At 28.8% G+C, this 12,259-nt stretch overlaps 1 protein-coding gene across 3 annotated transcripts; it reads left to right on the forward strand.

Moving 5' to 3' along the window:
- The first annotated feature begins 1,672 nt into the window (after nucleotides 1-1,672).
- LOC118050925 (putative axial regulator YABBY 2) lies at nucleotides 1,673-9,309 on the forward strand. 3 transcript variants are annotated; one of them, XM_035061392.2, is made up of 6 exons: nucleotides 1,673-2,209; nucleotides 4,576-4,695; nucleotides 5,105-5,225; nucleotides 6,279-6,365; nucleotides 6,479-6,554; nucleotides 8,953-9,309. In XM_035061392.2, exons 1-6 carry the CDS (start codon nucleotides 2,141-2,143, stop codon nucleotides 8,984-8,986), a joined length of 507 nt encoding a protein of 168 aa, XP_034917283.1. In that variant the 5' UTR covers nucleotides 1,673-2,140; the 3' UTR covers nucleotides 8,987-9,309. The 3 variants fall into 3 exon arrangements, with proteins under 3 accessions (XP_034917283.1, XP_034917281.1, XP_034917282.1); XM_035061390.2 differs by having other exon boundaries at nucleotides 1,680-2,209; nucleotides 6,314-6,365; XM_035061391.2 differs by having other exon boundaries at nucleotides 1,681-2,209; nucleotides 6,317-6,365.
- The last annotated feature ends 2,950 nt before the right edge of the window (nucleotides 9,310-12,259 follow it).

Below are 12,259 nucleotides of genomic sequence, written 5' to 3' on the forward strand. Positions count from 1 at the left end.
CTTCCAGGTGTTGCAAATACAACGATCATGAATTGTGTTCCTTTCTTTACATGCAACAATATTATGAATCTTTTGATTCCTTTCTTTTCATATACAATAAAAAGAAGAATGTCATTGATGCCTAGAAATTGTTTGACAAAATGCTAAAAAGAATTTCTATTCATAGAATTAATGATATTATTCTAATTATAAATTATAGATAATAATTTTGTTATTTTAAAATGTCTAGAGTTTTTTTATTTATTAAAATGAATATAATAATAAATCTATAAATAATTAAATTTTTTAGTTAATGTTTTTAGAATATTAAGTTTTATAGGTTCAAGATATAAAATATATTTTTTTAAATTAAAGCAAAAAAGTAAAAAACACAATCAAATAAAATGTTAGAAGGGTTTTTTATAATTATCGGTGATCAATTCAATTGATCATGGTAATACGACTCTCCTACTACGATAATCACTAATCATTAATATGAACTCCTTAACTACATTACAGCCGATAGTCTTATCTAAAATAATTATAACAAAAAGTTTATGAAATTGTTTTTAGAACTAATTAATTAGTTTTAATAAATTACAGATACTAAGTTATAATCAACTAAAAAATTTACCTCTCTCTTATTCTCATAAAATCTTTCAACTCTTATCCATGGATCTATCTCTCTATCTTTTGCTCTTTTCCCTAAACATTTCATCAAGCATTAAGCCCATTTGTTTGTTGGAAAGTTTTTTTTTTTTTGAAAAGTGAATATTAAAAAAGTGAATTCCGAGAAAGTGAATTATTTTTTTATATTTGGTAATGTAATGAAAAATAAGTTGGAAAACACTTTCCAGTATTTAGTTATGTCATGGAAATGAGTTGGAAAATAATTTATTAATATTTTATTTTTTTCAAGTTTATTAAAATAATGATGAACAAATCTTACAAATTAAAAAGTTGAATGAGAATAAAATTAAAAAAATATATATATAATTTCATAAATTATCTCAAATAAAATAAATAGTAATCAAAATAATAGAGATCAAATCTAACAAATAAAAAAATTAAAAGATGAAGAAATTAAAATAATAATAATTATCATTTCATAAATTATTTCAAATAAAGTAAGTAACAATCAAAAGAATAAGGACCAAATTTGATAGATAAAAAATTTCAATTAAAAAAATGATAAGAGAAAAACAAATAACAATTATAAAAATAAAAATCAAAGTTAATATAAAAATTAAATTCTAAAGCATAAAATTGAAAAAAAAAATATTCAATATATATATATAGTAATCAAAAGTTTGAAGATCAAATTTGATATAATCAACAAATAATATGATATTTCTAAATTTTTCATAACTTTCGAAAAGTATTTTTCCACCTAAAATAAAATGAAAACACTTTCCTGAAAACTAAGCTAAATTTTTTTTTTTTGATTAAAAAGTGTTTTTTATTAATCAATTTTTTTAATAATAAACAAATTTAAAAAAATTAATTTTTTTTTTAAATCACATTATGCTAAACAAACAATACCTTAATATCTCAAGATGCCCCCTCATTGTCCGCAACAGAAAGAGAAGAGATGGTTAGAGAAATGGATGCATGACTCCCACCCACTCAATCATAATCCCTACCCATATCATATTCTTCTACACTGTCTCTCCATAAATCCTTAACTCTCCATACTTTTTCCCCTAAAAATATCGTCACTGTGCACTACGAAAACATTAGGAAACCAATCTCACACCCCCACCTACATACCATACCATACAATACCATACCATACCATTTCTGGTTTTTAAATTTGCCCGACCAGTCCAGTCCCATCCCATCTTCTCATCTTTCACATTTTTTTGTACACTTGTGAATTCCTTGTTTTCTTCTCTCTCCATTATTACTTGCTTACTACTACCCTGCTACCTATTTAGTTTTTCCTGATCTTCTTTAATTAATTCTCTCTCTCTTTCTTTCTTTTTTTCTTTTTTTGTTTTTGTTTACCCTTTTTTCTTTAATTCTTGATCTGTGTGTAGATATATAGATATATGCTACGTAGTACCTTTGCTTAGTCTTCACTTTTCTCTTGTTAAAGAATTCTAAACTCTCCCTTGATCTGTACTCAAATCCACAGTTTTATTAATTAGCACTAAAAAAGATGTCTCTGGACGTGGTATCTGAACGTGTTTGTTATGTTCACTGCAATTTCTGCAACACCATTTTAGCGGTACAGCACTACTCAATTCTCCTCCTTTCCCTTCTCTCCTTTTCTCTTTCTCCATGTGTGTGTGTATGTTATATCAGATATCTTCTCTCTATCTCTCTCTCTCTCTCTCTCTCTTTTATGACCTAGCTAGTAGCATCACTGAGAGGTTTGCCTCATGATGATATATGTCTTCAGAGCTGAATTGGTCATGACAGCATCATGTTTCATCATCAACTAAGCTCTTGTTGGTGTAAGTTTTTTGGCTTTGTAGGTTAATATAGATGGGAAATAAGAGGAGTTCAGCTGAAAAGACTGGTGCTGAGAATATAGAAACATGTGGTTTATAGAATTATAATGAATAACTGTAAATCCAATCTTTTATTTGAAATAAAAAGAAGTCCTTTTCTTGGAATGATTTTCTTTGAACCATCATTGGTCTAAGAGTTTTCTTGGTTTTACTTTGAAATAGCTAGCAATTCTCTCGTGTCATATTTTATGACAAATTCTATCTGGGTTTGGCCACCAAAGCCTGCAAAATCATTTCTGGTAACTTGAAACATGTGGAACATTTAAAAGCCTTTTTCAGACTTATGATTTTGAAAACTCGGTAGTTGAAGAAGACAAGAGAATTCATCAAAACCCATTTGATTTAAAGCCCTTGGTGATCTATCAAATAAGAAGAAAAAGAAAAGAAATCCCAAGGTCTTTTTTTACTAGGGCTACAGGTAGGTTTTAGGGTTCTTACTTGACAGGTAATGTTGCCAGGACTCCAAAAGAAGCTTTTTCCCTTGCAGAAACTTTAGAAAGTTTCAAATTTTCATGCTGCTAAGCTTCTGCTCATGAATTAATTAATGGAGCCTGACAACTATTTCTAGCCATGGCTTTCCATCTACTAATCTTTATTACCTTTTATCATTAGACATTATTTCTTGGGGGTGAACTGGTTAAATATTGTTCAAGATCTCGCTATCTTGAAGGTGGGCGGGTGCTTCTGTTGCTGCATATATACTAAGGAACTGAAATTATCTCTTTGATCTCAAATATTAGTTATGTTGCATATTTTCCGGATTGTGTATCCCTGTAAGCACAGAAGTGAGTGCTTTTCTTGGTTTCTACAAGAGAGTTTTGTGGAGAGCTGGCAAACAGCATCATAATGGCCAAACGAAACCATAGCCCAAATAAATGCTTTTACTCTCCTTTTCAAACCCTTTCATCATAGCATGCCTCTGCTAAAACCCCCTTTTGAAGTGCATTCTCCTATAATACTCTCTCTCCCTCTTACTCTTCCCATTCTCTTTTTTAAGAAATGAAATCCAAAGCACTATACTCAAATATCAGTAAAAATCATTCCTATCTCTTTATTGTTTGCCATCTTTGATAGCTGTATTTAATTTACTGCTCATGTTCTTTATGGTTTCCCTTCTAGTCAAGTCCTTTTCAATCTCCTCTCCTTCTCTCTCAATCTCTCTGTGTTGGCTATTTTTTGTTTTTTATCACCTTGCTTCTGTGTCAGGCAAAAAGGTCAGTATAGCACCGAAAGGAAGGAAATATTGAAGGGGGAGAGAGAGAGAAGAGAATGGAGGCATTTAAATTAAGGGTCTCTATAGTTATTACCCATGTGAGGTGTCTGAGAAATCAGTGGTAACTGAGTACAAGTGCCTTCGAACCCTACATAGAAAAAAGAATCACTCAAGCACCTCCGAGCCCCTTAAATAGCCCTAAAATAATGAAAAATGATATACTGATCTCTTGCAGAGAAAACATTGCTTTGCTTCATCACTCCCTCCAGCTTCTCCTCGCTCTGCCTTCAATCTCTCACATACACCCCCACATTTCTTGCCTTCTCCTCTTACTTTCTATAAATAGTTCCACTTCAAATTTCAACCTATACCTTTGCTTCTCCTCCTAGTCCCTTCTTATGTCCTAACTCTTATATTTCTTTTATGACAGATCAGAGAACCCTTTTATTGTTTGTTTCTCATGAGATATATAAGTTGCATGAGAGACTTCAACTTTTCAAAAAAAAATTACTTTGTTGATTTCAAGACTTGATATGATGTTCTATAGATGTAGTTTATGATTACTTTTTGCAGAGCTCTCAAAGTAATAAAGTTGAAGTATCTGCAATGTTGCTATCATCAATTCATGTCATGCTAGATTTATAGATCATTAATACAATAATGGTCCAGCTAGTTTTAAAAAATGTGGGCATAATTAACTTAAAACCTCAAATCACAAACTAACAAAACCTAGCCCTAAGCTTCAGTTTTGGATGCTAGCTAGGGTTTTGTCAACATCTTAAGCAAATTATATATACATTTGGATCTATCCAAGTGATTTCTTGTGCATGTTACATTCCTTTCAAGTTCTACAATTCTTCCTGGCAGGTTAGTGTTCCAAGCAGCAGTTTGCTCAATATTGTGACAGTTAGATGTGGGCATTGTGGCAATTTACTGTCTGTGAACATGGGAGCTTCCTTACAAACACTTCCTCTTCAAGATCCCCAGGTGAGTATCATTTCAGATTCTTTTGACTTTCTTTTCATGGACATTCTTATGGTTAGCTGTATACTCTTTATATTCTGTGCAAGAATATATTTATATAAGGAAAATTTTAGAGAACAAGAGGATACAAGTTTTTCAGTGAACAAGATTCCAAACATTATTTTAAATTGATTATTTATAACATTTCCCAAAGGAAAGGTAATATAAGAAAATTATTGTTCTTCTTTTTCCCTGTATTTGTGTGTGACTTTTGGCTGTATATATTCTTAATTAAAACTTGCAAATCTGTTTCCCAAGCTATGCTATTGTGATAAATTTAGGCTTACTATTTCCTTTTTCCTTTCTTTCATTCTTTCTTGGTAAGAAAATGTTTCTTGGTGCACTTATCTAATTTATTTGTTCAAAATCACAGAAACTGCACCTTATAAACTCTGAAGATTTGAACAAGGACAGTGGGTCATCTTCTAAATCTAACAAGGTCACTGCTTTTAAGTCTGCCGAGTATGAACCACCTAGAATGCCCCCCATCCGCCGTGAGTTTCTCTTTCTCCCTCTCACACACACAGGTGGATGTATGTGTTTCTTGGTGTGTGTATGCATGTTCTTCTCGTTTTTATTTTTACTCGAAACTTAATGTCATTTGCAATAGTTTATTGGTTGTGTAATGTAGTTTACTAGCGGACGTACTACCTATACGAATATCTGGTGTGGCATAATCTATGTTTTGCATCAATTATATATTTAAAAGTATATAGTTAATTAATATAGATATATTTTTGTGCGAGTATCATTGAAAATTCTCTCTTAATTAAAAAAGTTATAATTTATATATAAAAAAAAAATCTATTTTTTCAAATCATAACCCTAAAAACTAACAAAATATAACAAAATAGATATCCCCATCAACCACGTTCAAGAATGATGATTTTCTTTTATTTCATAGACTATTCAAGAGTGTTGACATTTCGTGAGAAATGAAACTGACTATTAAATGAGAAACATTGCCCTATAACATATGGTGAGACATTCTGAAGTTTACCTCGGTGTATATGTATTGATTTCTTCTATGATTATTAATGAAGCATTCGAGAGAAATTAAGAAATATATATACATGTCTTTAAGTTCGTACTTTATTTGGTTGAACCAACATATAGTCTCACTATTGACATTGGCATATGCATGTTGTACTTGCTTATTATGAAAATTGCAGAGACCTAGTTATGGATTCTCTGTCACTTTATGAAGGATTGTACCATGCTTAATTATATATTTGCCTACTCGACCTAAGAAATTAGCTATGGTTTTGACAGCATGGAATGTGGGCACTGGACTTGCAGGTGGAATGTAACAGCCTCATGGTCATTATATATATCCTATGGTTATTTTAGGGTTAATAATCAGTCAAGTCTAATCAGTGGATGCAATCCTAGTGTGTATAATTTGAAAAAAATAATAATTAATTAAATATTTTTAAATATATAGTCGGGATAAAACAGAAAATAATAGCAATTATTGATGTATAATTAACTCTCTCTCTCTCTCTCTCTCTATATATATATATATATATATATATATATATGTTTAGGAACTAATTATTTCCCTATCAATTGTCAACAAAAGCAGCCCCTGAGAAGAGACAACGTGTTCCTTCTGCATATAACCGGTTCATCAAGTATGTTGACATTTTCTATATTTAATGAACATCATCCCCTCCCAGTAAGAGTTGATCTTAAGCCTTTATTTAAAACTGTGTAAAATATATACTCTTGTAAAATTACTTTGCAGGGAGGAAATTCAAAGGATTAAGGCTTGTAATCCTGACATCAGCCATAGGGAAGCTTTCAGCACGGCAGCCAAAAATGTGAGTTTGTGCCTTACATTTATTTTATTTTTTCTTTATAGCAAATTATTTGGAAACAATAAAAAGATAAATTATATTATCAGTTTTGTTTTTAATGAAACTTTATATGCTCAGCTTAGCTAACTTCTTGACAATCACTAACCGTTAGCATGAGTCCATAATATATTTTTTATGGTATCTTTAGAAGAGACATGTGGTTCTCTATGCCGGGGTTTGAATTTTTAGGAGTTAGATATAATTATTATTATTAAAAAAAGATATTTGAATCCGAGATCTATTAGAAAGATGGAAGAAACGGATGGATGTTGAGCTGTGCACATTGGATATATACAGATTAAAATAAATAGTGAGTTGCATAACTTTTTTTTTTACAATGCTAATATTATATTTTAGAATTATTGTTACTAATATTAAAATAACATATAGGAATAATGTGCTATGACTAATATATGGATTGAGATTAGGCATGTGAATGGTTAGATTTGGATCTGACTTGCTTAATATATGGATTGTATTTTTATGTATTTCAATTGAGTTTTTAACTTGTAGATCTGGATCCTAATAATTGGTGTGGATTGGATTTCGTATATCCATGCAATTTATTATTCAATTTATCTTTGAACAAAATTTTGCCCGCATTCAAAATCATGTTTTGCTGTTAAATGAAATTGTACCACCACATGTCCAGTATAAAATATGTTATGATTATATTTCATATGTCAATTTTAAAAAAAAATCAAAATGTCTCACTATTGAAAAGAACTAAATCAAATAATCTTCATAAATTATTTTTTTTTAAGTTTAAAATTAATTTAAATTAGGCAAGAACAAAGCTAAAATAAAGTAATAAAATTCCTCCTCTAGACACCACTTGTTTGAGATGAAAGAAAATCTGAATGTTTTACGAAGTACAAGCTTGATATTGAAAAAAATTCATATTGAATAAGACTTCATAAGTCAGAAACACAATTATAATAATAGTAATAACTCATTAATTTTTCACGTGTTTATAAGATTTTTCACAAGATGAATAAAAATTTATCACGTGATTGTTTGAAAAAATAATCATCAATATAGAGAATGAAAGCAACAAAAAGTATATAACATTATTTAGCATTTAGCATTTGAATTTGTAAATAAATTATAATCTAAATAGAGTGACATATTTTTTTCACATTTGGATTTATTTATATTCTAAAAATATTATATTTATTAAAAATAATATTAATATTTACTTTTGATGAGATTGTTATCTGACAAAGATCCATATTTGATAGATCAAATCGGATTTAGATAATAAAAAATGTGTATTGGATCCATTTAATTACACCCACGTCAAATCAAATTCAAGTTATATAATATATGATCCATTAACAATACAAGTTGATACCATTTTAAAACGTATTTATATATAATTAATAGTCGAATATAATAGACAATAATCTAAAAATATAGAATAATATAGTTTTAGAAAAATTAATTTTAGTAGGCAAGAAAAAAAAATCTTTATATTAACCAAAAAAATATAACACAATCCCATTGGTATTTAAAAAAATAAAGTTGTTTTGCTAGATATATGTAAAAATTAAAAAATAAAAATAAAAAAGGATATACATCTAGACAATGTAAGGTTTTTTTTTTTTTTTCCCAACATATAAACATAAACAGTGTCTTGTCAATTGTTTTGGTGCTAAAATATAGTAACTTCTAGTATAAATGTATAATACTTTTTTAATTTGATGATCAATAAATATTTTAAAATTAATTTATATGTTAATTAATACTATTTTTTTATGGATGAGTCTAGTAGAGTGCCTTTTAAATGCAACATTTTTTGTACGCTTAAAACTCGGAACTGTTTTCTCCTACTTAAAATTCAAACCTTCTTCAGTAACATAAAATTAAAATGCTGCATAGGGCTAGGAGATCATAACATTGCCATCTATATATATACATAATGTATTTTTTTATGGTAATTAGATTTTTTTAGGATTAAACTACTATGAATCTAATATTATGTTTGTATCTATGGTACCATAGAGTAATTGTAATCTTATACAATAATTTTACATAATCTATTTATCAAGAAAATAACACTTATTGGATGGGTATCTTATACATTAAATAAATGAATTTTATTAGTGAATTGCATATATAATCATGATTTTGTGCCATTGGATTTCTGATAAACAATTAATTAATTAATTAATTATTTGAGATTTGATTAGATATGACTAGAAATGTATTCTTATTATCATTAACTGCCACCAACTAATTTGTTAAAGAATGTCTATTTACCTTCAAATAAAACAAAATCATTCCTTAATAGTGTTAATTTAGAACATTTTTCAGCTGGACCCAATAAAAAAAAATAATAGAATATATATTTGTTTTTCAGTGGGCACATTTTCCACACATTCACTTTGGACTGAAGCTGGATAGCGACAAGCATCCTAAATTAGACCACCAGTCATCCGCAGGAGAGGGCACTCAAAAAACTAATGGATTGTACGAGATCAATGGTGTCCTGTGAGTAGTAAAACGCGCGCGCGCGCGCATATATATATATATAGCGTTCACTTTATATTGTTTTTCTATGTATAATTATAATATATAATACCTCGAGTATCATCGAAGATTTTATAATTATGTGTGTTAATTTCATATTAAAAAATAATAATTTCCTAACACTTTATAAAGTGAACGCTATTTCAGTGATTATTATTGCATTTATATATGTTGGAATTATGTAGAACATTGCTGTGCAAATTTTTAGTTTCATTTAGTACCATTATCTATTTCTGTAGAATATATTTTTTAAAATATTTTTTTATATTTTTATATACATATATTAAAACTATTTTTTTATATTTTTATATCCATATATTAAAACTATAAGAATATTTAAAAAATTAAATTACTATTTTTTAAAATAAAAAATAATTTTAAAAAACATCTATAAAAAACACTTGAAAACAGCACAATAACAGTGCCAAGTACCTTAAACAAACGAGAGACAGAGAGAATATTATCATAGCTAGAAAGTCCCACTCAACCGATATGACATTTTATGATTTAATGTTGCACTCAAAGAACCATTATGGATTTACTGTCTGTATGCAAGCTTTTTATATTGAGAAATTTTATAGAGAAAGATGCACAATGGATAAATACATGCAATGCAGTGTTAAATCACCGTTCAATCTAAATTTTTTAATTATTATATAAATTTTAAAATATAATTTTATATTATTCTATAATGGTATAATATTTTCCTCTAAAAAAAATCAAACTATTTTGGAATTAAAAAAAAAAGAGAGTAGATGTATGTTTTTTCAAAGATAAGGAGACACATTGACATTCATCAAAGATATATGACTATATGAGCACGAAACTACAAGCAGACATATGTTGAAGAAAAAAAAGATTTTCCGTAAGCAGAAGCAGACACCAAATTTGATGTGACGAAAAACATGCAGAGATAACAAGACATACCACCTTGGGATTCTCAAACACACTTTTGTGTGTGTCTAAGGCTGCCCAACCATTTCATCCGTGCATATATTCTCCAGAGGTGATCATTTCACATATCACTGCGCTTTTTTAGAGGTTTTTTTTTTTTTTTTTTTTAAGTACCATAGTAAAAATAAAAAGTTAATTAGAAAAGTGGCTCCATTTAACAAGATACATGTAAGATGTACAACTTATATTGTAAATTGCATATATTATGTACGATTATATATATATATATCATACAACTTGGTAAACTGCAATATATTTTCAATATTATGATTTTAGAAAAGAAAAAGAAAAAGAAACTCACCTTTTTACTCATCTTATATAGCTAGTAGCTATATATTTACGTATTGTGCTTTCTTCATTATTTGCCTACAAGGAAGAAAAGAAGTCAATTTATTCAAAAAAAAAATATTTAACTGCTGGTAATGAAAAAAATCCTAGATTTTTTCGCGACCAATCTAGAATTTTTTTATGTCAAAACCACTTGACATTAGAATTAGTTCAATACAAAGTGCTACTGGTTTTTTTTTTTTTTTTCAAGGAAACAGTGACTGAGACACTTCAAGTTTGCATGCAATGTCATGCTGACGTGATTAAAACCCTAGCTAGCCTTAGCTATATATAAGATCATCACAGATTAATCCGATGGCTGTGATCAATAATTTTCCACTGTTGATATGAGTTCTAATGCTAGTGCCCCATCCCATTTTTTTCATTTTTTTTCTTTGTACTAACAAAAGAAAATGAACAATAAGAAAAGTGCACTGTAAATTCTGCAATATGCCCATCGGTGCGTTGCCAATGAGCATGAATCCCGGCTATAGTGTAAGAGTGTTACAAAAGCACAAACGCAATGATCCCCAGAGAGAAAAATAGAAAGAGAGAGAACTAGGGTTACTGTAACTGTTACTATGTAATGTAACTGGGGCTAGGAGGGTTGTCCATTGGGATACGGCTAAGAGTTCAGAATCTGATATGTCAAATCATGCAGTCGGTCTTTTGGATGTACATGGTGGGTGTGTGTGGGGTCTCTCTCTCTCTCTCTCTCACACACACATATGATATTTACTTGCTCTATGACTTTAAAAATGCTGGATTGGGCTGTATTGACATGCATATAACACAGCAATATAATTAATTGCGCGAGCGCGTATAGATAGAGACATTACTAGAAATTAATAAATCTTAGTAGAAGGAGCTGTTGCTTCTGGGTCAGTGAAAGCAGAAACAGCAAATATACAGAGGAGGGAGAGAAACAAAGAAGGTCCGTCAGTCAGTAGTCACATAACATTTTCTCGTTGCCAACATCAATGCTGAAGATACTTTTGAGATTTCCCACTACATGCGTTCTACAGAAGATATGTCATGATAGACCTGACCCCACCTCCTCCCCCATGGGGCAGTCGCCCCCTCTCTAATTTTCTACTCCTAAAACACACGCATGTATATGTATATTCGAAGGATTGGCATGATTTTCAATACTTTCTTTCTCTAACTTTTTGAATTTTAACCTTAAAGTTACAATTAAGAAACATTTATTTCTTGTAAATATATACAATAATATATATTTAAAAATTTTTAAGAAAATAATTTACTATACATTGATATATATATATATATATATATATATATATAGCTTTCCGTGATAGTTTAAAAAAAAAATTACAAACCATAACTTTTTTCAAATTTGATTTTTTATCATAATTTAAGTTAAAAAGTAAATTAAATAGCTTTTAAAGTTGTGGTTACTCTAAAACGGTATTTATTACATTATACCACAAGATAAACCAATCCTATATATATATATATATATATATATATATATATATATATATATATATATATATATATATAAAAGCAAGAAACTATATCTCTTAGAAAATATTAGCATATGATATTTCTCATATTTTCATGGGCATAATTGATTTTTATTTTAAGTAAACATCATTTCTATTCTTCTTTTTTTTTTTTTTTTTTTTTATCAACATTGGTTTTTTTTTGGACAAAATACAAATGGTCCTCTGTTTTGTTATGTCCAAAATTTCTTTTAAAATTGACATATTTCCTCAAATATCATAACAAAATTTTTTAAAAAATTAATCTTCCACGTCACATCACTTTTTTGTAATTTTTTTATGGCATTTCAATTATTTTAAATTTTCTTTTAAAAAATAAGTGTTCTTTAA

The sequence above is a fragment of the Populus alba genome, chromosome 9 (assembly GCF_005239225.2).
Source record: "Populus alba chromosome 9, ASM523922v2, whole genome shotgun sequence".
NCBI lineage: Eukaryota > Viridiplantae > Streptophyta > Magnoliopsida > Malpighiales > Salicaceae > Populus > Populus alba.

Bases quoted from the DNA above. Each gene is read 5' to 3' on its own strand.
- LOC118050925 (XM_035061390.2), top strand. From the start codon at position 2,141: ATGTCTCTGGACGTGGTATCTGAACGTGTTTGTTATGTTCACTGCAAT. The intron at 4,696-5,104 runs GTGAGTATCATT...TCAAAATCACAG, and splicing joins TTCCTCTTCAAGATCCCCAG to AAACTGCACCTTATAAACTC. The intron at 6,366-6,478 runs GTATGTTGACAT...ATTACTTTGCAG, and splicing joins GCATATAACCGGTTCATCAA to GGAGGAAATTCAAAGGATTA.